Source organism: Pyrus communis, chromosome 17 (genome assembly GCF_041283825.1).
Source record: "Pyrus communis isolate YQ-2024b chromosome 17, ASM4128382v1, whole genome shotgun sequence".
In the NCBI taxonomy this organism is placed as follows: Eukaryota; Viridiplantae; Streptophyta; class Magnoliopsida; order Rosales; family Rosaceae; genus Pyrus; species Pyrus communis.
The window spans coordinates 23,890,367-23,917,302 of NC_142581.1; the positions used below are offsets into that span (position 1 = coordinate 23,890,367).

At 36.7% G+C, this 26,936-nt stretch overlaps 2 protein-coding genes across 4 annotated transcripts; both read right to left on the reverse strand.

The window, feature by feature from the left end:
• Positions 1-5,907: 5,907 nt before the first annotated feature.
• Positions 5,908-18,269, reverse strand: LOC137709363 (nudix hydrolase 3-like). Of its 3 annotated transcripts, none has more exons than XR_015958594.1 (23): positions 17,289-18,269; positions 16,788-16,967; positions 16,496-16,573; positions 16,150-16,246; positions 15,807-15,940; positions 15,599-15,680; positions 14,730-14,816; positions 14,206-14,312; positions 13,563-13,734; positions 13,231-13,484; positions 12,555-12,636; positions 11,784-11,849; positions 11,444-11,521; positions 11,237-11,332; positions 10,743-10,849; positions 10,493-10,661; positions 9,438-9,521; positions 8,907-9,001; positions 8,697-8,787; positions 8,457-8,603; positions 8,015-8,081; positions 7,694-7,842; positions 5,908-6,216 (listed from the first exon to the last, which is right to left on the reverse strand). XR_015958594.1 is itself a non-coding variant. In XM_088689417.1 (22 exons), the coding sequence occupies exons 1-22, from the start codon at positions 17,378-17,380 to the stop codon at positions 7,745-7,747; spliced, it is 2,463 nt and encodes an 820-aa protein (XP_088545543.1). In that variant the 5' UTR covers positions 17,381-18,269; the 3' UTR covers positions 7,432-7,744. The 3 variants fall into 3 exon arrangements, 1 of the variants encoding a protein (XP_088545543.1); XR_015958595.1 differs by lacking the exon at positions 5,908-6,216 and adding an exon at positions 7,106-7,417; XM_088689417.1 differs by lacking the exon at positions 5,908-6,216 and having other exon boundaries at positions 7,432-7,842.
• Positions 18,270-18,291: 22 nt separating this feature from the next.
• LOC137709364 (F-box protein At3g07870) lies at positions 18,292-19,682 on the reverse strand. Its single transcript, XM_068448457.2, has one exon. The coding sequence runs from the start codon at positions 19,680-19,682 to the stop codon at positions 18,570-18,572; it is 1,113 nt and encodes a 370-aa protein (XP_068304558.2). The 3' UTR covers positions 18,292-18,569.
• Between the last annotated feature and the right edge of the window lie 7,254 nt (positions 19,683-26,936).

Genomic DNA, 26,936 nt, shown 5'->3' on the forward strand with positions numbered 1-26,936 from the left:
TCGTCTCCGAGTTTATATATTTCTTGCTGGTTTGGACAATAATTTTGATCAAATCTGAGGATAGATTTTGAGGATGGAGTCGAAGCCCGAACTTGAGGCAGCATATGCACATATTAAAAAAAAGAGTAATCGACAGGGAACTATGTCTGAAGTTGGTGGAACCTCCGAAGCCTTAGCCTTGGCTGCTGCCAGGTCCAAACAATCTCGGTCGAACAACTACAACGTCGACCCAACTCGTAACCGGCCTCCAATGAAGTGTACCAAATGTGGTTTAGATAACCACACAATTAAGGGCTGTTATGAGATCATTGGTTATCTAGACGGATGGGTCCACAAAGGGCGAAAAAAAGGATTCGACCAGAGCCTCATTTGCATCTGCTCAGTCGTCCGAGGAGACTGCATCAGAACCTTCATCAGGTACATCTGGCTCCAAGGCCTTGGCCACCTCAGGTACCTTTTGCACATCTTCACTGACTTGTAATAGATCATGGATTATTGACACTGGCGCTACTGATCATATGACATCTAGTTTTACTACGTTGCACTCTACCAAACCATCAAGCCAAACGCATATTACCAGTGCCAATAGAACCACCTCCCAAGTTATGGGAGAAGGGTCTTTATCTCTTGCATCATCTTTAAGTCTTGATCATGTCTTAGTTGTCCCTTCACTCGACTATGACTTGTTATCTGTTCCTCAAATCATTGATTCCTTTAATTGTACCGTGTGTTTTTAGCCATTGTATTGTCTCTTTCAGGATCTTCTCACCAGAGCCGTGATTGGATGTGGTACTAGGAGGGGAAAGTTGTATTATCTGGACTTGACAGACGACAACAGTAAGAGATTGAGTCACGCACATCATGTGAAAGGAGATGAGTCTATCAGGATGAAGAAAATTTGGCTATGGCATAGACGATTAAGGCTTGCTTCTTTCGGTTATCTGAAACTGTTATTTCCATATTTGTTTTCCCAGTTTGCTGAATCAGACTTTCATTGTGAAACTTGCATTTTGGCAAAAAGTCATTGTATTTCTTATCCATTAAGATTGAATAAAAGTTCTCTGCCCTTCATGATTGTCCATTCTGATGTGTGGGGACCATCACGAGTTCCCACTATTAGTGGTTTTAAGTGGTTTGTGACGTTTATTGATGATTGCACCCTGATGACCTGGGTTTTTCCCTTAAAGCAGAAAAGTGAATTCACCGCCAAATTCAAGTTATTTTATCAATATGTTGCTACTCAGTTTGACAAGAAAATCACTACACTTCGGTCTGATAATGGAGGAACCATGACCTACATAATTTTTTAAGTCAACATGGTATTGTTCATCAAACCATATGTGCCTACACACCACAACAGAATGGTGTCGTAGAGCGTAAGAATTGACATCTCTTGGAAGTTGTTCGTGCCTCTTTATTTGAGGCTCGTATGCCTCATCATTTTTGGGGGGAGGCTCTTTGTTCTGTTGCTTACCTCATTAATAGAACACCATCCAGCACTCTTCAGTATCAAACTCCATTTCAGACATTGACCACTCTCCTCACCATGCCATCCACACCAAATCTCGAACCACGTCTATTTGGCTGTGTTGCTTATTTTTAAGTGTATCCACATCAGCGTGGCAAACTTGATCCATATGCACTACGTTGTGTCTTTGTGGGATATGTTGACACTTAGAAGGGCTATAAATGTTTCCATCCTCCTACTCAGACCATGCATGTTACTGCAAATGTGAGTTTCCACGAGAGTGAGTTCTATTACTCAAGGAGAGTTTCTGAGCATCCTCTGCAGGGGGAGAGCTCTATCTTTGCAATAAATACTCAAATCATCCAAATTCAACAAAATGTTTTAGAGCAGTCAATGTCCAAGCAACCAGCTACAGTGGTGCCACAAGATCAAAAGTTACTGGAAACTCCAGATAATGGTTCAGATAATTTCCTTACTAGGTCCTGAAGATTCCCCGCAGGTAACAGAACATTTAAACTCCAACTTAAGCACTTTACCTGAGTCGAGTCATACAGGAAACATAGGTTATCAGTTACCTCCTCGTACCACTAGAGGGATTCCTAGACAACAATATGACCCGGACCCAAAAACAAACCTATTGCTAATCATGTGTCCCTACATAGGTTGTCTCTATCATGTGCATCATTCGTATGTCAATTATCCACTATTTCTATTCCAAGTAATGTGCATGAAGCTTTGAAAGATCCCAAGTGGACTCAAGCGATGAGTGATGAAATGGAGGCCCTCCAGAAGAATTCCACTTGGGAGATGACTATCCTTCCTAAAGAGAAGAGAACTGTGGGTTGTAGATGGATATATACAGTAAAGTTCAAGGCAGATGGCACTATTGAACGATACAAAGCAAGATTGTTGGCAAAAGGTTATACTCAGACTTATGGGATTGACTATGGGGAGACCTTTGCCCCTGTAGCCAAGATAAACACAATTTGGATACTTCTTTCTCTGGCAGCAAACCTAAATTGGCCATTACACTAGTTTAATGTCAAAATGCCTTCCTGCATGGCGACCTAGAAGAAGAAGTCTATATGGATTCTCCTTCAGGATGCAAGATGGGGCCCAATTCTGGCAACATGGTGTGTAAACTGAGAAAGTCTTTTATAGATTGAAGCAATCACCCAGAGTATGGTTTGGAAAGTTTAGCAAATCAATAAAGGAGTTTGGATACAAGCAAAGTAACTCAGATCATACTCTTTTCTTGAAACATAAGAAAGGTAAAGTCACTGCCCTTATTGTATATGTTGATGACATGGTAGTTACCGGGAATGACCCAGAGGAAAAGGCAGCATTGCAGCACCATTTGGCAAGTGAGTTTGAATTGAAAGATCTTGGTGCTCTAAAGTATTTCTTAGGCATCGAAGTGGCTCGTTCAGAACAAGGAATATTTCTTTCACAACGGAAATATATCCTTGACATTTTGACTGACACTGGAATGTTAACCAGCAAACCAGCAGATACGCCAATGGAGTTGAATCATCAACTTGGTGAATATCCTGATCAGGTACCCACCAACAAAGAAAGATATCAACGCCTCGTGGGTAAGTTAATCTATCTAGGACACACTAGACCTGATATAGCGTATGCCGTAAGTGTGGTGAGTCAGTTCATGCATGCACCAAGTGAAGCCCACATGGATGCGGTAAACCGAATTCTGAGATACTTTAAGTCATTTCCTGGAAGAGGATTGATGTTTGCACGACATGGTCATCTAGATGTTGAGGGTCACACTGATGTAGACTGGGCGGGCTCTGTTACTGACAGGCAATCTACATCTGGATACTTTACCTTTGTGGGAGGCAATCTAGTATCTTGGCGAAGTAAAAAACAGGAAGTAGTGTCAAGATCAAGTGCTGAAGCAGAATATCGAGGTATGGCACACGGAGTATGTGAGCTACTTTGGATAAGGAATTTGTTGGGGGAATTGGGGTTCAAACCCAAACATGCCATGCAACTAAATTGTGACAACAAAGCCGCAATAGACATTGCACATAATCCAGTGCAACATGATAGAACCAAGCATGTTGAAGTTGACAGACATTTCATCAAGGAGAAGCTCGAGGCAAAGATCATTGAGGTATCATTTGTTAAATCCGAAGATCAACTTGCAGATGTCCTCACCAAAGCAGTCACAGCAGAGTATTTCACAGCTCACTTAGCAAGTTGGGCATTGACGACATATATGCTCCAACTTGAGGGGGAGTGTCAATGAGTTGTACATTCCTAATTAGTCTAAGTCAACTATTTGATTCTGCAAGATTATAGGCTCATAATTACTTACCTAGAATAGTTTCCTAGGCTCTGTTTATATAACCTTCCTATTGTTATACATCGTGACATATATAAAAAAAAAAAGTATAATTTTTTACCCAATTTGAGAACATGGACAGATAGAAACTCTACCAACCATAATAGAGCAGAAAATCTCATCATCGAGAGACAAGCACATATAGGGATATTCTAATTCAAAGAGGATTTATACAGTGTAATATATCACGAAATGAAAACTGGAAACTAAAGCACCTAGCTACTTTTCAAAGGTTCTTCGTTTTCTTCCTCCTTCATGGAATGTGCATCAACTCGCTTTATCGAGTAAAACTAGGCTCTCCATGTAATATTCAATACATGAATACCCTGGATTTGTATGAATTCCTAGAAATTCATTTATGTTGTTCTTAGGATCATGAGAGACCAACTTTCCAGTATTCCCTCCATGGCCATACATTTCTAATAGAAACTCGCCATTCTTCCTGCACCCCATAATCTGTATAACTAGGAAATTCGGGGTGATATTTCTATCAACAGAGAATTTCTTTGTCCATGAATCCACCACCCCATACTCTCTCATAATCCAAATACCAAGTATATTTTCCTCATAGTGCTTCACAGCAATAGACTTTCCAGCAGCTGAAATATTGTGAAAGATCGTTATTTGATTTCCTCAGGAAATTTGTGCTTCAGAGCAACTTCAGCCTGAGGAAGGCCCCTACTGCAACTTCCTATTCAATCCCCTCTAATGAACAGTTAATGGACAGTAATTATCTTTTGCATCTTCACTCATAAACTTAATAGTCATGACAATAGGCAATAAAATATTAGTATTTTTTATTTTATAAAAAATAAAAAATAATTTTATTTGTAATTTCGGATAGGATTTTTAATCGGTCTCGTTGTACCACGTGTCATTAAATAAGAAATTACAATTCAAAGTCTTTGAGAAAATATAAAATTGTGGTGTAAGTTGGAAGATAAGGATAGAGAATTGTTATTAGCACTCCAAAAATCTCATTCTACACTCCAAACTTTCTATATTAGGAAAGAAAAATACACTTATGAGGAGTGTATAATGAGATTTTTGGAGTGCCAATAACACTTCCCTAAGCATAACATATTTATAGAAAAAATAAATCAATTTTTTTCTGATTTTTATTAATTTTTTACATTTTTAATTACTATTTTATTTTTATTTTTATTAATTTTAAAACGTGGCTAACGTCATCCTGATGTCTGCCAAGCATCACACAGTCTTGGGCTCTTGGGCCACCAATTTGAACCAGACCTCTCACTCAAATTCCTTCTCAATTCACACGCCCGCATGGGCTGGAGTTTGCAGCTCTGGCTATTGGGTTGGACAAAAGGCCAATTCATCGAGCTACTTCCCCCGCTGGAGTTGCCCTCGTAGTCAACGATGCCTAAACTCCTAGATCTTAAATAATTGTTCAGCAGCTCCTCGGTCAAAGGTGTTTAGTCAGGGCATCATTTTCTTGCCAGTTAATAGAAAGCCTATACAAACTTGGATGCTGATATTGATGTTTATAGTCAGTCTACTCTCTAAGTCAAGTTAATTGGAAATTTCCTTGCAATAACCAACACAAGGGAAGCGCAAAGAAAACAAGTGAAGCACTTTGCTCCCTTTAATGATTTTTTTTTTTTTTTCAATTCTAAAATTATTCCAATTTTTTAATTTGCAAAGTCTAAAATGCCATTACATTTTATAAAATCATCAAAACTGTCATCATCAATTTTTTCTAAGGTTGCACGTTGAAAACCCAAAAGTTTTTTATTTTCTGATTATTTTGGAGGCTTGAGCAGTCCACTTGGTCTTCATCTCTTCCTCTCCATCTTCTCAAATCTCTCTGCATCTTCATAACCTGAAATTTTTGTGGAGGTATGTATGCTATTTCTTATCTTAAATTTGTATATAGTGTGAGAATTTTACTGGTTATATATTATTTTTGACGAAATTGTTGTGAATGGACTCGAAAGCAATAAAATATGGCCTCATAATTGAAACAAAAAGGAGAAAACATAAACCAAACATTCGGCCTCCTGTTGATAGAGAATAAGTGTCCCCTGCATATATGGATCTTTAAAACATCACCCTATTTAAAAGAAAAGAAAGCCATCTTCTTATTATCTATAGCATTATATGAATCTTTAAAATAGTAACGCAATAGACAAAGTCATTCAAACAAGAAGGTTTCATATCCTTTGAGTCGAACATGCATATAGATTATTATTATTATTAGCCCACAGGTCATAACTAATTATTAATTGAACATGCATATAGATTATTACAGCTTCCATGATAATATGAAGATCCCCATCAGGAATCTTGCCCTTGTTAATATCCATGAGCTTAAATCCCTCATGTATGCCAATAACTTCCTCCATCGACAAATGCTCAATATTACCTGTTAATTTAAAATCCCAAAAGAACCAAAAAAAAAAAAAACATTAGTAACCGAGGGCATATACAAATCGAACGTACAATTAAAACAACCTAAAAATCAGTTGCTTGTTAAGGTTACAAATACTACAAGCAGTGGTGTACTGCATTATATAGCAAGTATTAGATTACAAAACATGCATCATTATTTTTAACTTACTTTTGTGTTGTTAGTTAGGATTACGTGCTATGATTTTTTTTTTTTCTTTCTCTTTATAAATATGTCAAAAAAAATATAGTTAAGGATGTACAAGATCCATGTAGGGAAGGTAATGGAAGAAAAGAAAAAAAAAAAAAGCAAGGCAATGCGGGATGATGCAGGTGTTGAGACATTTATAAGCATTTGTGTAGCTGAGATATTAGCCGGAAATCAAATAGGTGGTCATCTTAATAGGATTGGATGGAAAATGTTATTGAGAAATTTAATGACCTTACTCAAGGGTCAAATGTTCATAAACAACTCAAGAACAAATGGACAGCACTATTGAAAGAATGGCAATTGTGGACATCTTTAGTTGATAAAGAGACTGGCTTAGGATGGGATCCTGTGAAGCAAAATATTTTTGCAAGTGATGAGTGGCGGGAGAAAAAAGTGAAGGTGAGAAATTATTATCTCAAATCAATGGAGAATCCAACTGCATATTTATGTTTTTTTTATCACAATTGGTTAATTGTAGTTGGTAATATTTCAGGAGAATCCTGAAGTTGCAAAATATCGAAATAGTGGACTGAAAATGTTGACCAACTGGACATTTTGTTTGAACGATAAGCTGTTACAGGTGTAGGTGCGTGGGCAACCTCACAAGAGTTGATGAGTAATAATGTCTAGAAAGATTCAATAGGTGAACAAAAAGACAGTCAAGATGATTTGGAGAATGAAATAGATAATAATGATGGACTTGATGACATAGCTGATGCTGAGACACCTTCCCCTACTTAACCTTCAACATAAGGAAAGGGAGCAAAAAGAACAAGAGATTCTAAAAGAGTTGGAATTGAGGCCAAGATGACAGAACAATTAGATGGTATTTTAGAAGCTATAAACAACTGTTCTAAAAGCAAAGATAAGCCTGGTTGTAGCATTGAGGAAGTGATGGAAGTTTTGGAAGGAATGCCTGAAGTCGTGAATGATGATGAGCTCTTTATGAAAGCTGCTGATATCCTCACTGAAACAAAAAAATAGAGAAATGTTTGTTGCATTGAAGCAAGATTAATCCTACGATCAATCAATCATGCTTACACAGTTTTATGACAGCTTAGGACACTATTATTCAGACGAGGAAAATGACTTGAGTCGCTCGACTTTATTGCATACCAGACTCGACTCAATCTTCCATTTGGTGCGACATGCGACTTGTCATCCATTTAACCATCTTACATCCATAATGTACCACAAGTAACCAACCAAATAACAAAGTAATCATGTACGCGTCTGTACTCACCCTCATGTTGTGTGTAGGTCAAGTCCGTATATTATCCATGCGTCCCCAAACTCAGAGGAGTTCATAGAGCATAGCAATGAGAATTATCGCACCACTCAACAAGATTACTGCGAGATAAAAAGTCATCGAAGCCTTGTCTGTCTCATGATCTGCAAGTTCACGGTACAAAAATGAGGAGATTGGTTGATACCTGATATATTCAATAGGTAGAGGAAGAATAACAAGATGGGGGATCAAGATATAAAATATTGCATTCTGTCATTAGCTCAGGAATTATGTTGTCATTTACTAGCATCCTTGAAAGATGGTAATGAGACTCACCCATTTGTTGTCTTTGCTCCAATATTTTATCAATTACCGGGAATGTGGGAACTATATCCACGGGGACCTATGCAAATAAGAAAACGTTAGTGACTGCATGACGTTGCCATATGATTCACAGGAACTTAAGGCATCTTTTTGGATTACAGATTTCAGTTTTGAATTTTCCTTTATATGGGATTTCCAAACATTTAAAAAGAACAGAAGGGAGCCGAAAACAAACTACATAATTCAAATCACCGAATATTTCTCAATGCGAAAAGTGCAGCTTGATAAATACGATCACAAACTGTCAACTTGATCAAATGAAAACTGGGAAAATGTCTTCTAGAAATTTCTGTCTAATAAAGCCAGTGATTTTCAAATATCAGCTTAATAATATGCATATAATTGCCATAATTCTTCATATTTGGATCAAGCTTATCAAAGTAGCCTTTCGTACCTGAATTTTCTCTAATTTCTGCAGAGCAACTTTTATTGGGTTCGTCATTATGCAGTATTTCTGAAGCAGTGCATTTGCAGCCTCCTTGTCACCTTTTGCTTGTATGGTGAGTATTGCCCTACTCAGTTTCTCAACTGCACCTTCAACCTTTTACCAAAACAAAGGAGTAGTTATATATATGGCCTTGATGTGTCATCTCAGGGGGCATAAGGAGGAAATTTGGAACTTGAGAAGTAATACCTTGGTAAAGTCAACAGAAAATGTTTCATCAGGATTCAAAATAAAGGCTCCTTCCTCATACAACCAGTTAAATTGCAACGCTTGTCCTTTTCTGCAAATATAAAATATAAGATACTTTGGTGGCCAAACATGCTAGATGCTTACTATAGTATAATTTGCTTGCTGACAAGTGACACAAGTGGACTAGAGGAGGGTGAGTTACTAGCTTACCCATGAGCTTCTTCAAGACCAAACCGTACGGAGCGGAAGCATCCAGCAAGAAAAGAAACATACATAGACTTCAATAAACTCTTTGAGAGCATGTCCTGGAACCAGCAAGACAGAGAAATTTGGAACTTCAAATAGCATAAGCACTAGAACACAGCTTGTATGCCACCACACGATGAAATTATGAATACCAGTGACAATAACACAACTTCTTATGAGAAAGAAAATTTTCATTAATAATTATTAAAATGAAAGGTAAAATGACTCAATCAACAAGAGGTCCAGCATCATCTTGATGATAAAAGAATTTTTTTTGTCAAACGATAGATTTGTTAGATTAGAGAGCCGATGTAAGGGCAACACTCCTCTCCACCAATGTGGTAGAGGGCCACTTGTCTTGATGATAACATAATTAAAACCAATGAAAGATGCAAATGTGTCAACAAAAAAAAAAAAAAAAATTGTAAACCAAACTATCCCACTAATGAGATAAAATGAAGCGAAGCAATCTCAACCAAATTAATCGCCACTCACCTTGTGGATTAGGAACTTCAATGCCCAAAGGCCAACTATATCAGCTTTTGCTTCTTCCAGAGCTGAGTAGAGTTCTTGCAGTTCCTTTATCAAGAGATGAAAGGGACACAGGGCAAATCAGATTTGGCATTAAGAAAACAGTGCACACTTGATATACTTAACCTTCCGAAATTTCCTTCTTTTTTTATTGATTTTTCTTAAAACTGTTTAATATGACAATAGAAACACAATAAGAAGCAAAAGAACTTTGAATATAATAGTAAAAAATTGGTAAAAATTATGAGAATATCTTTTTTTTACCATAAATAATACAACTGATCTAAAAAATGCTTCATAACTAATGAACTCCTCCATCAGTTAAAGAAATTCATTGACGTCTAAAATCCCAAATCAAAAATAAATAAATAAATATGCAACTGGGTTCCTGGGGTCATATAAAAAAGTTGACCAATAGTCATCTATAGGGACTTTCTATACTGACAATGTCAAGAATCACTGATTGGGATCCATTTTCACAAAAACTCGAAACAAAACTTCTAATTTTGATGCAACTAGGCATCATGCTCGTACACCTCAACAACATAGTCATCACATGCCTCGACAATATGAAGACACTGTTTTTACGAAAAGTCAACTAAGGTGGGCATCACTTGCGCCGCCGCCACCACGATTGACTGTAAAAAGCAAACTAAACTTAAGCAACCGAATAGGGTTTTGCAAGGAAACACAAGATTTCAAGGAATTTGCAAGGAAACTGGACTTTAACAAAGTGTTCTTGCTGCAACACTTTAATTCTCAAATATGTTTCAATGTCTCTCTGTAGTAAGACAGGTAGAGCTAGGAAATCAACCTCAAGTTTTAACGTGCATTGACCAGCAACAATTACTATAAAATTGACAATAAAAGTTTATTAAACCATCTGTTCTGCTAGACATACTGAGCCTTATTTTGAAGAATTGTTTGGTTTACTATTAGCAGCGATGCAATTCACAATGGTTGTCAAACCAAACTATAGTGAACAAGTAAATTAGATAATTTATAGTGATGTCCCTCACCAATCTCACTGTTGACTTTCTACCATCTGGAAGTGTTATGCTATGAGGTCCAATCCCATGGCAGCACTCATGGCAAATTGTGTGAGTGAAGAAAGATTCAAAATCTACAAGTTCCCGTTGTTCCTTTGTAATACAAACATCGGCTATAGGCAGAAGAATGTGCTTGAACCTGACATTACCATTCCAACACAACAGATCAAAATTTGGAAAAGCAATAATGGATACTCATCTGAGGGAAGGAAAATTTTACTTGGCCTCTGAGATATTCTTGAGCATGACCAATGATGTTCCTCGATCTTTTACAATACGCTCGTCATTTGGTAGATTAAAAGCAGTAGTTTGAGGACCCTTGACATCCTGGGGTAAATTTTGAAGTTGTCAATGTCACTTCACCAACCAGATCAATTTGCATATATATAATATATTATTAAACAGAGGTCAAGAAGACTCTGACCTCCATGGACTGACCTTACAACTAAGAAGAAAACTATTAATTAAAACCCGAGCCACTACTAACTTTACTTGTGATTGGTAGATTTATGAGAAACTCAAACCTAAATATGACACGTATGTATTTTCATTTTCTACCCTCCAAACATTTTTTTATTGCCTATTTGGCTCAACAGTATAGGGTTAGAAGCAGGGAAAACCATAATCCCAGTCATTGTTCCTCTGTGATGAAAAACTTGCATGTTGCCATAGATTAGAACATCTTGAATGATTTACCAGAGTTCCAAAACTTACTCCGGCATTGTAAATAAGATCGATGACTCGAATAGAAGCACATATCACATCTTTGGACTTGTAGACACTGTCCAGTGGCAGATTTTGTTCCAAAACCTTATAAAAATAATAATAATGGATGGTTAAAAGGAATAACAAAGTTGTCAGGATCTTTATTATTTTGGTAAGATATTGCATCTCTGGTAGAAAATGTTTGTACAACAGTACCTGCAAATTGTCACCAAAAAGCTGTACTTGAGCAGTTGCCTTGTCATCCCGAACTCCAATAAATGCTTCAAAAGTAGCCTGAAATAAAAGGCAGTTCAATAACATCTAAGGGCCGAAAATTACTACCATGCTACATCGCTTGAATTCCCAAATATGTCCTTTCAGAAAATAAATGCCCAAATGCAAGAAAATGAATAGTATAAAAAACTTAATGAAAAAAAAAATAGAAATCTGAGATCAATATCATTGTATTTGCAGTACGTCAGTCTGATCACATTTAAAAATACAAAGTGATAAATGCCGAAGCTCAAAACACAAGGGTGCTCCACATAAAAAATACCTTGTATCCAAAAAGAGCATCTTCATATGTTTCATACGGACCAATAGTAACATCCAGCTTAGAGTCCTACAACAGAACAGTAGCCAAAAACAAAGGCTGGTTCAACAGTTTATGCTCTTAAGCATTTACAGACAATAAGCAAATAACAAGAGGAAAACATGGTTGAGTTTGGTGACTTCACAGTTCACCCAGTCTTGTGTATAACTATTTAGTGAGAAACACTGTGCTTATCGTGGTGGGCAAAAGCTTAAGTTTTGTAAAGTTGTAGTCTGTTGGCAATTTTTTGGGTCATTTAAGCAGGCAAGAATGATCAAATATTTGAAGGCAAGTGCGGGGTGAAAATGTATTTCTAGTGGATAGGGCCAAGATATGCTGTTAGTACCTCCACTGGGCCGCTGGTTTCGAATTTATTTTATTGCTGTTTAGGTTATACATTAAGAAAGAAAATTAGATAATAGGGGATTTTATTACAAGATATAACCCCATTGTTCAGCACAGGAATAGGCACGGATTAGGCTGGGCAATGCAACTAGAAAACTAGATATTCTTGTTAAATTAAATAGAAAATAATTAACAATAAGCAATTATATGACCGTCTTCATGTACGCTGTAAAACCAATAATAAGACCATATAAACTGCGCGCTAGCAACTTCGACATATTAGAAAAATAGCTCATGGAAAAATTGTTTATAGGAAGGAATGAACAACCAACACCATATAACTGAATTATAATTCATGATTGTAAATCGTATATTAAATACTCTACTAACCAACTCCATCCAGGCTACATCTGAGTCATAGTAGTCATTTGAAAGGAAAGCATCGGCCTTGCTGTGAAAAAATCTCTTCAAACTTCATAGCGAACAAAAGATTAAGTTAATATTTGTACAAAGATAATATTTAGCACGACCACTGTCAAGTTTTGTAGTTGTAATTTTTTCTAACATCAGTATTTAGTACTCTCATTTCCCCTCCCATGTGGACCTCCTCCCATCACTGGAGAGGCCAACATGCAGAATTCACTATAAATTGGGAGATTGCAATTGCAAAGAATCAAACTTAATCGCTCTCACTCTAACTCACTCTAATTTAACGTTAAGAACTTATGGATGATGAGTTAATGTGTTTAAATGACAGATTCCTTTACATATAGAGGGCAAGTTTTTGTCCCTTGATATTTCATTGTGATATACCACTGGATACCAGTCATAAAACATACAGCCAAATATTAAGGGATAGCTGACATCGAGGGACATAAAAGCCATATATCACAGTAAAATATCAAGGGATTTTTGTTGGACTCTTGTCTGATTTACTTATACATTGTAAAGCTTGAAACCTCTGTAAATTAAACCCACACTGAACCAGTGAAAATTTCATAAACAATTCTTAACCTCATAATCAGTAATGAAACAACTTACGAAATGAAAGTCTTCAGACTCATACCTAGGGGAACTGGCCAATTCACCAGCTTTATGCAATAACTCAGCTGCTTGTGTGAGGAAAGCATTATACTCTTGGGAGAAAGGAACACTATATAGATCATGAGTGGATGTCACTGAATGACTTGTGCTTTCATCTGTACTGCCATACAAGTATGAATCCAGACTTAATTCGCTTTGTCTTTTAATAACTGTGAAAAAGCTTGTTGCAGCTTGTTTTTGGTCCTCTGTTAGACTTTTCTTCCACAATTCAAATTCCTACACCGAAAGAAACTCTTTTGTCTTCACAAACGTAAAAAAATCATTCCTATAATACAATGAGCTCATTCAATATACCACTTTGTCCATGTCTGGCGGATAGAAGTTTGCACCAGGAGGCTTCAGCATAGGAAACGCAGCTTTGTATTCAAGTCCCTTCCACCCAGTAACCCGTTTTGTTGCTTCAGGAAGCAACTTTATAGCCGAATCTGCAGTTGTCAAAAATGCCTCATTTTCATCAAGGGACGACCTGTTCATAGAAAACGAACTTAATATTTTTATTTTCATTGTTAAAAGGTAACAGGGATTTTACAGAGGGAGAAGCAAAGAAAAAAGGGGGTGAACAAGAAGTCCATCCATTCAAAACAAAGAAACTAAACAAGCAAGCCACATTCAGTACACAACTTTGGTTCTGCCGATATGAATCACATCACACTAAAGGAGAAATTTCAAAATTTAGTTTTAACAAGCAAGCCACATTCAGTACAAAATGAAAGTAAAGCAACCCAATTTTTCACATAACCATAAAATTTAACAAACCCTGCAGAATTTTTCCATTGAATCAATTGTACCAAAGCCCAAAGCCGGACATTTACTCAAGTAGTAACTTCCCAAATTACACAAGCATACCCACACCAAAGACACACACAACATGGTATATATGTACGTAAAACTGGCATGTGCATACACCTGAAAGAGCACTGAGTTAAAAAATACATACCATGGACCCTTATTAATAACATAGTACATCCATTTCAACTTGTCTAACTGTGATGCATCCGCATGCTTCTTCAGCCAATCCCTTAGAACCGGATTACAGCACCAAACCTAAATGTAAATTTAGAAAAATGGAATGGAAAAAATCAGAAATTGTCAGTTCAACATTGTTTAAGGATTTAACAAAAAAAAAAAAAAGGAAAAGAAAAATATGCGCATGACAAACTAGCTGCAACACATGAAAATTACAAGATATTTCATACAGTCTAGCTCATTAGTGCATTTTTACTTTCATGTGAAAATAGCAAATTATAGTGCAAAATATGTTCCAACATATGAGTGTGCAGATGCACACGACTGATGATAGTCAGATGTACCATGAAACAGCATCACACATCATGGTTTTCATGCATATCAATGATCATTATGCATCAGAGATTCAGAATAGCCTAACAGCACAAATACACAGATCGGAGTGTCTGCTTAGTTATTTAACTATGCATGTATTTCTGTACAAGTCTATACAACCTGAAGGTAAAAGATTTGATCTATAATTGCTGCAGCCTTAGTTAGTAACACCAGGGCCTCCCTGTCTGCCTCTGTAAGACCTGTTAACTGCAACAAAGAAACAAAATACGCTGAACTTAACTTCAAGCACCCAACCAACTAAAAGAAGACGGAAGGACACCAACAAATTACAAAATATGGGAAAGTGGGGGAAAGGAACTTCAACATCAAAAGTGTATAATATCCTATATTCTGGACACGAAGTTTAAATAGAAATACGACAAAACAAATTACACCATTCGCTTAAATATCTGTAATAATACTGTTCCGTGTTCACCTTTTAGACAAGAAAGCTTCTTGTACTTTTACTCAACTTTAAAATTTGTTTGCACAGTTTGCATGTACTGGTTGTACAAATTACAGAAAGTGGAAAGAACAGTATGCAGCCCATAAATACTCGCCAAGAAATCATTTGTATCCCCAGAATATTGGATGGAATGAACAAATTCAATAACCACAAGGTTTACAAAAGGAGCTCAATGCCTTTGAAAGCCCTTGCATGCCTTTTCTGCAGTATGCACATGAAATAATACCTATAGAATTCATATTTCACATACCCAGACACAGTGCAACCAAAAAAGTCAAATGCAGATTTTGGCGTAAGCAAATTAATCCCAATCGCTAAAACAAAAGATGAAGCTTCTTGGCAACTCAGGATGAAGCAAAATCTTATGATCATTTTGCCTTTCCAACTTCAGACAAAAACTTATAATCATTGCACCATGACAGAATAGTCTAAATCAAATGAAGTAGAGAAGAAAAAGGAATAAACTAAAGAAATAATTTGCAAAAAGACTAACAGATGCAAGAATTGACTACAGGGAACTAACCTCGGCACTGAGGGTAACAGGAGCATAACGTTGGAGTTGCTTTTGTAGTGTTAAACTTCGACCTATAGTGTTCTCCTTGTACCTTAATATGAAATAACAGACATAAGAAAGTAGTGAATATCCGAGAAATTTGAACTTGATAGGGAGATATGGCATGTCTTTCTGTTTTCACATTTATGAACATATTGATCTACTATTAACAGCATACCTCCGTGCAATTATGTCAAAAAGCTGACCATATTGCCCATTTACGTCGTAGGGGACGAAATCAGGGTCTTCTTTAGCAAGTAAGTTTCTATAGTCCTCATAAGAAATATATTTAACAGCAGAGACTTCCGTTTCCTATCATTAAACAGAAATGCAAAGATGTTCAGATACTCGTGAGCATTTCTATGGCTACATAGGCACATAGCAACGAATATCAAAAAATCATCATCATAGTTTACTACTTTTCACCCCTAGTCTTTGAACTATTTCTAAGAATGATCAATAATTCTTATGGCCATACTTCCTGCCTTAAAGAGAATGTAACTGACAGATCTTCTTCTCACCTGAAGAGTAAATGCTTCGAGAGGGATCGGATTCACAGTGGTTACCAAATATACATCATTGAATTCATTGTTAATGAATTTTCCATCATTTATCACACTGCATTCAAAATGTAACATATTAATATACAATGTCTTCTATCAATTTGATTTCCATATATACTTTTGTGACACTTCTACCTCCTGTCAATTCCAGAACTTGTTCTTGATTACAATAACAACGAAGATGTCTAGCTACGCACATCAGATTCCAACTTAACACAAAATGGAAAAATTAAACGTGCAGACCTAGTAACAAGTAAAGAAATATATATATCCAACAACAGAATAAAGGAATTGACCTACTGACCACTCTTCAAGATAAACGAATAGCATTTCAAATGCATCCTTTGGAAGTACTATACCCAGCTCTTCTTGAAGCTCCCTCCTGAAACATACATTTTTGTGTTTTAGTGTTTTAGCGACCACCGTTCAGAAAGCTCCAAGTTTTAACCCAAAAAAAAAACAACTAAAAAAAACTATTCGGTTGTAAATGCACCTTTAACAATGCGAATATATTATCAAACAACAGTTCATAGATAGCAACGGGTGTAAGTACAAGCTATAAGTATGTTACAGGTAGGGGCAATGAAACTTTGTACCGAGCTGTTGCAAGTGACGAATCACCAGCGTATATGTGTCCAGCACTTGAGATGTCCCACCGTCCCGCCCACGAATCCTTGCAGTAGTAACGGTTTTGGATAAGCAGCTCTTGTGTACTCTCAGCAAAAATCCACACATGAACAGCTCGATGATAATCCCCGTCTCGATGAACATCTCCCCTACATGAGCATCAATAACATTCATTATACCACAAACATATACAGTTGAATCTAAACATTCAGAACTAGTGGGTTATCAGCACAAATTTCTTAAAAATCAGAAACACAACATTTACATACATACACATTAAGAAAACAGAAAACTATTGGTTGGAGTTTATCTAAATTCGTCAATGGAGTTGCTCAATTTATTTGATAATTGTAATTGATTCACTTACTTTTCTTAATCCATATCATTCCCTTCCACAATATTTTCCTTTTGTTTTCCAGAAATTACAAGAAAATAATTAAATCAATTAAAAAAATACTAGCTCTGCTTGCCTGGGCTTGGAAATGCCGGTCTTCTGGCCGGTTTTGGTGAGCACGTCAAAGTACTCTTCTTGTGTATGAACATCACCTTCTGTCACCGCCATTGCGCTAATCGCAACTTTCAGTCGGTCGAATCACCGCCGCCCCCAGAGATTATTCGGTTCTGATTTCTCACTCTACTGTCTTCCTCTGTTTCTCTGCAAAAGGTGGAGTATGCGTGCTTCCACAGCACTTAAAGAACCTCGAGTATTCTGCATGCTTCCGCAGCACTTAAAGCACCTCGAGTATTCTGCATGCTTCCACAGCACTTCAAGCACCTCCAGTATTCTGTCCGCACTTCAAGCACCTCCAGTATTCTGCATGCTTCCACAGCACTTCAAGCACCTCCAGTATGAAAAGACAAGAAAGATACATTTGAAAACAAAGTTAGAGTTTTAAGAAAAACTAAAATAAATTAAATCATGCAAGCCACCATCACTGTTACCATTGCCACCACAACATTCTCAACTGCCATTGCCCATGCAACCATGGCGACCACCACCTCCACCATATCTCACCACCGCTGCCACCATCACATCCATCAATCCCATGGCCACCACTTTTTCACCTCCAATGTCTCACCACTACCACAAGCACCTCCGCCACTACCACCACCACCAGGTCCACCACTAACATCACCAACTCCACCATACCATGGCCACCAGCACCACCACATTTTCCACTACCATCACCCTCAAAACCATTGTTAACACAACCAACGCCTCTGCCACCATCTCCGCCATCATCAAAGAAAAACAGGTGATTGATTGTAAGAATAAGAACGTTAGCAAGGTTGAAACCAAGGCCGAAATTGCCAAGTTCAAAGCTGATGAGATGGCCAAGGGGAATGAGTTCATAAGCTCCACTTTGTCATGCAGCCCCCAACAATAATGAAAACACATCATTCAGTATCCGGATTAAAGTCGTATTCGCGTCGACACTCATTACTAATACAACTCATAGAATAAAAATCTACTGAATCAATATATGTGTATAATATATATAGAATAGCAAGCACAAACATAACTTTCCCCGTGTTTTCCCCCTTCTTAAACTCACATACGGACAGATAGAAACTCTACCAACCATAGTAGAGCAGAAAATCTCATCATCGAGAGACAAGCACATATAGGGATATTCTAATTCAATAAGGATTTATACAGTATAATATAGCACGAAATGAAAACTGAAAACTAAAGCACCTAGCTACTTTTCAACGATTCTTCGTTTTCTTCCTCCTTCGTGGAATGTGCATCAACTCGCTCGATCGAGTAAAATTAGGCTCTCCGTGTAATATTCAATACATGAATAACCTGGATCTGTATGAATTCCTAGAAATTCATTTCTGTTGTTCTTAGGATCATGAGAGACCAACTTTCCAGTCTTCCCTCCATGGTCATACATTTCTAACAGAAACTCGCCATTCTTCCTGCACCCCATAATCTGTATAACTAGGAAATTTGGGGTGACATTTCTATCAATAGAGAATTTCTTTGTCCATGAATCCACCACCCCATACTCTCTCATAATCCAAATACTATGTGTATTTTCCTCATAGTGCTTCACAGCAATAGACTTTCCAGCAGCTGAAATATTGTGAAACTGACGTGGTGAATCTTCTGGCAACTGAATCTCTTTAAAAGTTTCACCACTCACATCAAATGACAAAATCACATTGCGGAGTCCATTTTCTTTTCGATGAGACGCAATCCAATGCACGGCTCCTTTGACAAAAACTTGAGACCAAAATGTCTGAGCGATGACATAATTAGGAGCAGTTGCTGTAATGGTTTTCCAAGACCCTGAATTTAGTGAATAAAGCGAAACTTCAGGGCAAGCTTGGCCTTGATCATGTTGGCGGAGATACACCAGTCTCACTACCTTGTAATCATTTTTCTTCGAATCGAAGCCGAACCCATAAACAGAATTATATGGGGAGGTTGGTTCATGAGGCTTTGGAAGTGAGACGAACTTTCTTATTGAGGGGTTCCATAGAATCAAAGTGTTGGTTACTGCATGGTAATCGTCGGAGAGGAGAAGTAATCCGTTGCACGAGCCCACAATCCGGAAACACTCGATGAAGCTCTGAACTGGAAGCTGTGGCTTTGAGTGTTCTAGGAAGGAGTCATTGTCAAAGTGTAGAGAATAGCGCTCAACTGTGGGGTCCTTGGGGCAGTGCCTGAGAAGAATGGAAGGGGTGTTATTGCTGGTTTTGTTTTGGTTAAGGTTGAGGTGTGCGTTGATGAAGCTAGTGTGTTTAATGATGGAGTTCCAAGATCTGCAGACGGAGGTGAACTGAATCAAAGGTTTGACGGGAAGCCTAAGAAGAATTTGGACTATAATTTCTTCGGGAAGGTATTCTGACATCGTTGTTCGATTTACTCGGGATAATTGTGCTCCATAGTCCACGATGCCTAAACTCCCAGACCTTAAATAATTGTTCAGCAGCTCCTCGGTCAAAGATATTTGGTCAGGGCATCATTTTCTTGCCAGTTAACAGAAAGCCTCTTCAAACTTGGCTGCTGATATTGATGTTTAAAGTCAGTCTACTCTCTAAAGTCATGTTAATCGGAAATTTCCTTGCAATGATAGATTTTTCAATGTGATCAGCACTAGGGGTGGGCACAGGCCCAAAATTGAAGGAACCGGACCAGACCCGTTCGTAAATACAACGGGGCGGGGTGTGGCGAGTTTTGGATTTTTCAAAACAGGATCGGTACCTAACCCAGCCCTTTTGAAACTTGCCGGTTCTTACGGGTCCCCACGGGTCCAAATCTTTCACTCACGCCTCAAGTCTGGTGGTCTTTCCTCTTTGTTCTCCTCATTCGAAGATTCGCTTCTTCGAACAACATCGTTATCGGCAGTTCCATCAAAACAACCACCGCAAGATGTGCACTCTCAAGGCAAATTAGGGATTAAATTAGGGTTTTCACAAAACTCTTTCATACAAACCCACGAATCCAATTTGCCTTCTCATCATAAAAGAAAGGGAATACCTTAGGGTTTCTGAATCTAAGCAATTTCAATCAATTCCCTTGTGATTTCCACTTCCTACTCATCGACCAAAAGGTTCTGCAAATAGGGAAAAAAAAGAAGCATTGATCTATAATTTCAAGTCCTAGATAAAACATAAAATTTCAAGTTCACAAAACCTAAATAATTTCACCTTGTGATTGGGTTGCAAATGCTCTCCAATTCCGTCTTGTCTTCGAACTCATCGGCATCCGATAACTGGTTGTTGTCCAACCACTGGACGGCAGTCTCTTGATTGAGTCCTCAATCTTCTTGTCCTTAATGGAGTTTAGGGATTGTGGGTCTCTTGGGATGGAGAAAAAGAGGGTCTGAGTGGGGGAAAAAAAAGTGAAATGAGTGAAAAAAATAAAACAAAAATAAAGAAAGAAAGAGTGAAAAAAAAAAAAAAAAAAGAGGGGTGAAATGAGTGAAAGAAATAAGTGAAATGTTGTACAAGTACTAGTGTACTGCACAAAACCAACGCAATACTTGGACTTTTGGACCAGAAAATTGAGTGGGCTTGGGAGAAACGGGTCCGGTCAGGGCCCTGTTTCTTAGGCCTTTTGGACCCGCCTCGCCCCGTTCATTTCTTGAACCCGCCCCGGCCCGTCCTGTTTGTGTTTTACAATTTTAAGACCCGCCATGTACCCGCCCTAAGGCTGAACCCCATGTACCTAACTCGCCCTGCAAGTCTAGTACCCGTTTGCCCACCCCTAATCGGCACACGAGGTGGTACATCATATATCATTATACAAATAGTGAGATATGTGTGTTACAAAGTTAATAACTTAAAAAGTAAAATTTCCTACCAGTTACATCAAAACACGTGATGTATCATCCGTGTTCTCGTCATAATAAAAAATTTCTCCCTTGCAATAACCAACAGAAGACGACATGTTTATTAACTAATTTTTTTTAATAAAAAATAATAATTTGGGGAGGTGGGAGTTTCGAACGGAATGCATGCGTAAAAACCCAACAACTTGTCCATTAAGATATTGGACCACGTGCGTTTATTAACTAAAATTCAAACTTACAAATATTCCATCATGTCATTGGACGTTAGTTTGATATTGTTGTGCTTTAAAAATAAAAATAAAAATTGTTTTTGTTGTGCTGTGAGAATAGATATTTGTAAAATAAAATTGTTAAGTGTTTGGTAAATTTTTTTTGTAAAAGTGATTTTGACAAAAAAAAAAAAAAGAAAGAAAGTAAAATACAAACAACTACCTCAATTATTGGTCTCACAACACTTTCATACCTCATCTTTTTAAAATGACAATGTCATACCTCATCTTATGAATTTGTGCCAATGTCATACCTCCGTCAGTTTTTCTATTAATTTCTCAGTTAAATGCTGACGTGGCTTGATTCGGGATCCACTTTCTATTAAAAAATTAATAAAATATTATTAAAAACAAAAAAAAAATCATTTTATATTTTTAAAATATTAAAATAATAAAGAAAAGTAAAAATAAAAAAAATAAAAAAAAACCAAACAAAACTTCCCCTCTGTGCGCCCTCTCTTTTCTCCCACATCTTTATGTCCCTTCCTCTTCTTCCTACCTGCTGCAACCCAGAAAAAAGGAAAAACAAAACAAAACATTGTCCCTTCGCCCCCCCCCCCCCGGGGCTCCCTCTCTCTTCTCCCCCACCTTCATCTTCTTTTCTCTTCTTCACCATATCTGCTGCAACCCAGAAAAAAGAAAAAAATAATAATAACAAAACAAAACTTCCCCCCTTTCCGTGCGCCCTCTCTCTTCTTCCTACCTGCTGCAACCCAGGAAAAAGAAAGAAAAAAAAAATACACAAAACTTTGTCCCTCCCACCCCTTGCACCCATCTCTTCTCCCCCATCTTCATCTTCTTTCTTCTTCTTCCCCCTATCTGTTGCAACCCAGAAAAAAGAAAAGAAAAAAAAAAACCAAATGTCTTCTCCCGCACCCACCCTCCACACCCAACCTCGCACCCACCCTTTTTCCTTCTCAACACACCCCACTCCTTAAATCCACACCCATTACCCCCATTTTCTCCACGCCTAGGTTCTCCACCCGCTGAATCGACCTGGCGAACGGGATCTAAGTTTTTTTTTTTTTTTTTCTTCTTCTTCTTCTTCTTCCTCCTCCTTCTTTTTCTTTCTGGGTTGCAGGGGGTTGGATTTTTTTTGGAGGGGGGGGAGTTGGGGTTTTTTTTTTTTGTTTTTCTTCTTCTTCTTCTTCTTCTTCCTCCTCTTCGGGGGGTTGGGGGTTGGGGGTTGATGGGTTTTTTATTTATTTTTTATTTGAAGATTGAGCAGGGAAGAAGATGAAGATGGGGATAGAGAAGGGGAAATGGGGGGTGGAAGGGACGAAAGGTTTTGTTTTGTTTTTCTAATTTTTCTTTATTATTTTAATATTTAAAAATATTAAATGATTTTTTTTTTTAGTTTTTTTTAATATTTTAATAGAAAGTGGGGTCTGGATCAAGCCACGTCATTTAACTGATAAATTAACGGCAAACTAACGAAAGGTATAACATTAGCACAAATTATTAAGATGAGGTATGACATTGTCAATTTTAAATGATGAGGTATGAAAGTGTCGTGACACCAATAGTTGAGGTAGTTTTTTTGTACTTTACCCAAAAAAAAATGTCTGAGTATTTGGTAAACTTTATATAAATTGATGCAAATATGTTAAATAACTAAAAATGATATGATATATTTTTTTTAATACATTGCTATTTTTACACTAAGGAGAGAGGGAGTTCGGCTAAGCCACAATAGGTATTCTAATTTGGTATCGAATTAGTCATCCATTAGATTTAAATCTAAGACCTCTCACTTCCAATTGAAGAGGAATACCATCAGACTGTAGTATTGAGTGGCAAAATGATATGGTCTTTAATGTGATATAATAATTGTCAAAGAGAATAATGTAAAGACAATGATAGGTGTATATTTGTCACTTGAAATTTTCATTAAATGCGCACTGATTACTATGCTTTGAAATAAAAAGCATTTTTTTTTAAGCATTATAAATCCTACTTCTGTTTTTCTACTGTCGTCGACAACAGTTTTCAAAAATATCACTTTTTTTTTGTTCTTTTACCAAACACATTTGATGTTTCAGATTTTTTAATAAGCTATTTTTTTTTTTTTTTTTTTATAATAAAGCATCACAATCCCAAACTAACCCCAAATGACTAGACTCACCCTAGCCAAGCCAAATTATATTGTAGAGCATTCAAAATCATGTTCAGTAAATTACGAAAACTTCCCTTAAAGTAGAATATCGTTTGGGTAAAAATATATATATATATGTAATAAATCTTAATGGAAAATGTTAAACAGCTCTTATTGCAAAAAGAAATACAAGCTGCAATAATACTCGATGCTTTTTCATGCAAGGAATGCTAGAGAAATCATCTATGTAAACTGTGGTTGTTGATAATTGAATTATTACCTAAGTGTTGATTGATTAACATGCTTATTTTCTTTTGGTGACACATCACATAGTTCGTGAATTTGGTTGAATAGTCTACCTAGCATTAATAAAGACAACCCCAAGCCAACAAGGCTCTGTGCTTTGCAAGGATCAAGGAAGAAGGGGACGTATATCGTACGCAGTCTTACTTTTGCTTTATAAAAATGTTGTTTTCACGACTCGAACCCGTAACCTTTCGATTACAAATGAGCAATATAAGAGCATCTATACAAGTCAAGTTCTAGGCGAATTTTGTATCCACTTTGAGCTTTTAAAGCACGTAGGACTTGCAAATAAATGGAGAGCTTGAATGATCATCCATTTGGTTCAGATTAGGACCAAATTCTAGCTGGTAACGATCACAATTCCATATATATGTTGGATAAATACACAACGATTAAGTGAGAGGTTTTAGATTCGATTTTCATCAAAGGCAAATCTGAACCACATTATTTATAACACATTGTGAGGCTAAGCCAACCCCCTCCTCCTTGACGAACTGGGTTGGGGTTCTTCTTCTTCTTCCTCCTCTTCGGGGGGGGGGGGGGGTGGGGTTGGGGGTTGATGGGTTTTCAAAGTTTTTTTATTTATTTTTATTTGAAGATTAAGCAAGGAAGAAGATGAAGATGGGGAGAGAGAGAATGGGAGATGGGGGGGTGGAAGGGACGAAAGGTTTTGTTATTTTTTTTTTAATTTTTCTTTATTATTTTAATATTTAAAAATATTAAATGATTGTTTTTTTAGTTTTTTTAATATTTTAATAGAAAGTAGGGTCTAGATCAAGCCATGTCATTTAACTGACAAATTAATGGCAAGCTAACGAAAGGTATAACATTAGCACAAATCCGTAAGATGAGGTATGACATTGTCAATTTTAAATGATGAGGTATGAAAGTGTCGTGACATCAATAGTTGAGGTAGTTTTTTGTACTTTACCCAAAAAAAAATGTCTGAGTATTTGGTAAACTTTATATAAATTGATGCGGATATGTTAAATAACTAAAAATGATATGATTTTTTTTTTTAATACATTGCTATTTTTACACTAAGGAGAGAGGGAGTTCGGCTAAGCCATCCATTAGATTTAAATCTAAGACCTCTTACTTCCAATTGAAGAGGAATATTATCAGACTGTAGTATTGAGTGGCAAAATGATATGGTCTTTAATGTGATATAATAATTGTCAAAGAGAATAATGTAAGGACAATGATAGGTGTATATTTGTCATTTGAAATTTTCATTAAATGCGCACTAATTACTATGCTTTGAAATAAAAAGTATTTTTTTTTTTTTGAAGCATTATAAATCCTACTTCTGTTTTTCTATGTTTTTCTACTGTCGTCGACAACAGTTTTAAAAAATATCACTTTTTTTTTGTTGTTTTACCAAACACATTTGATGTTTCAGATTTTTTAATAAGTTGCTTTTTATTTTTGTAATAAAGCATCACAATCCCAAACTAACCCCAAATGACTAGACTCACCCCGGCCAAGCCAAATTATATTGTAGAGCATTCAAAATCATGTTCAGTAAATTAAGAAAACTTCCCTTAAAGTAGAATATCGTTTGGGTAAAAAAATAAATATGTACTAAATCTTAATGGAAAATGTTAAACAGATCTTATTGCAAAAAGAAATACAAGCTGCAATAATACTCGATGCTTTTTCATGCAAGGAATGCTAGAGAAATCATCTATGTAAACTGTGGTTGTTGATAATTGAATTATTACTTAAGTGTTGATTAACATGCTTATTTTCTTTTGGTGACATATCACATAGTTCGCAAATTTGGTTGAATAGTCTACCTAGCATTAATAAAGACAACCCCAAGCCAACAAGGCTCTGTGCTTTGCGAGGATCAAGGGAGAAGGGGACGTATATCGTACGCAGTCTTACTTTTGCTTTATAAAAATATTGTTTTTACGACTCGAACCTGTAACCTTTCGATTACAAATGAGCAATATAAGAAAAAAATACAACACGTAGACATTAAATTCCTTTCTTTTGTTGATATTAATAAAAAGACTGTCAAACTAACAATGAAAAGCATCCGTACAAGTCAAGTTCTAGGCGAATTTTGTATCCACTTTGAGCTTTTAAAGCACGTAGGACTTGCAAATAAATGGAGAGCTTGAGTGATCATCCATTTGGTTCAGATTAGGACCAAATTCTAGCTGGTAACGGTCACAATTCCATATATATGTTGGATAAATACACAACGATTAAGTGAGGTTTTAGATTCGATTTTCATTAAAGGTAAATATGAACCACATTATTTATAACACATTGTGAGGCTAAGCCAACCCCCATCTCCTTAGTGTAAAATATCGTAAAACATTACACAGCAATGAAAGTAGAAGCGACATTACATTTACAATGACCGAGGCTTTATGTATGTTTAATCCAACATGAGATTATTGGTTCAGGTTTTAATTATCCAATTCGTCCGAAGTTGGTCTACTCTGCCAGAAATTAGAAATAGTCAAATATATCTTATGAGCGGGAACGAGCATCTATGTAGGTGATTGTTTCAAACAAAAACGACGTACAATGTGCATGAAGAAAAAAATTTCCTTTTCTGATTCATTTTCATTTATGTAGTCACATATTTGTATACAACAAGGCAAGCTACAAAGCATCCCTAACTAATCCTCTAAACTAATTGTAACTAATGTACAATGCGATCATCCTTTTTGTGCTTGAATAATTATCAGCCCCTAGGAGGCATGATCAAAACACAAGAACTGCAACAGCTACCTGACTTCGGCTTACATATACGTTCGCATTTACTAAGTATGAAGATGAAGACCACTTCAACTAGAGTAAATAGAAATTAGAAATAATATTCATCTGTGATTTGAATGTAGGGAAACTTTAACTCGATCTCATCTTGGTTTTCGAATTATCAGAGGCACTTCGTCTGATGTAATCTACTCCTATGTTAGTTGGCTTTTCAACAACTAACAAGCTAGTTTATGAAACAATGTCAAGTTCACTGAATCCGTCAACATTATACTATAACGGATTGTGCACCTGATTAAGAGAAAAATATTACGCCTAGACAAGAGATCTAATGAGACTTTACTCCTGAGAAATAAGATTAATGAAGATATTAAATAACTATTGTTTGCAGAGGGAAATATAACC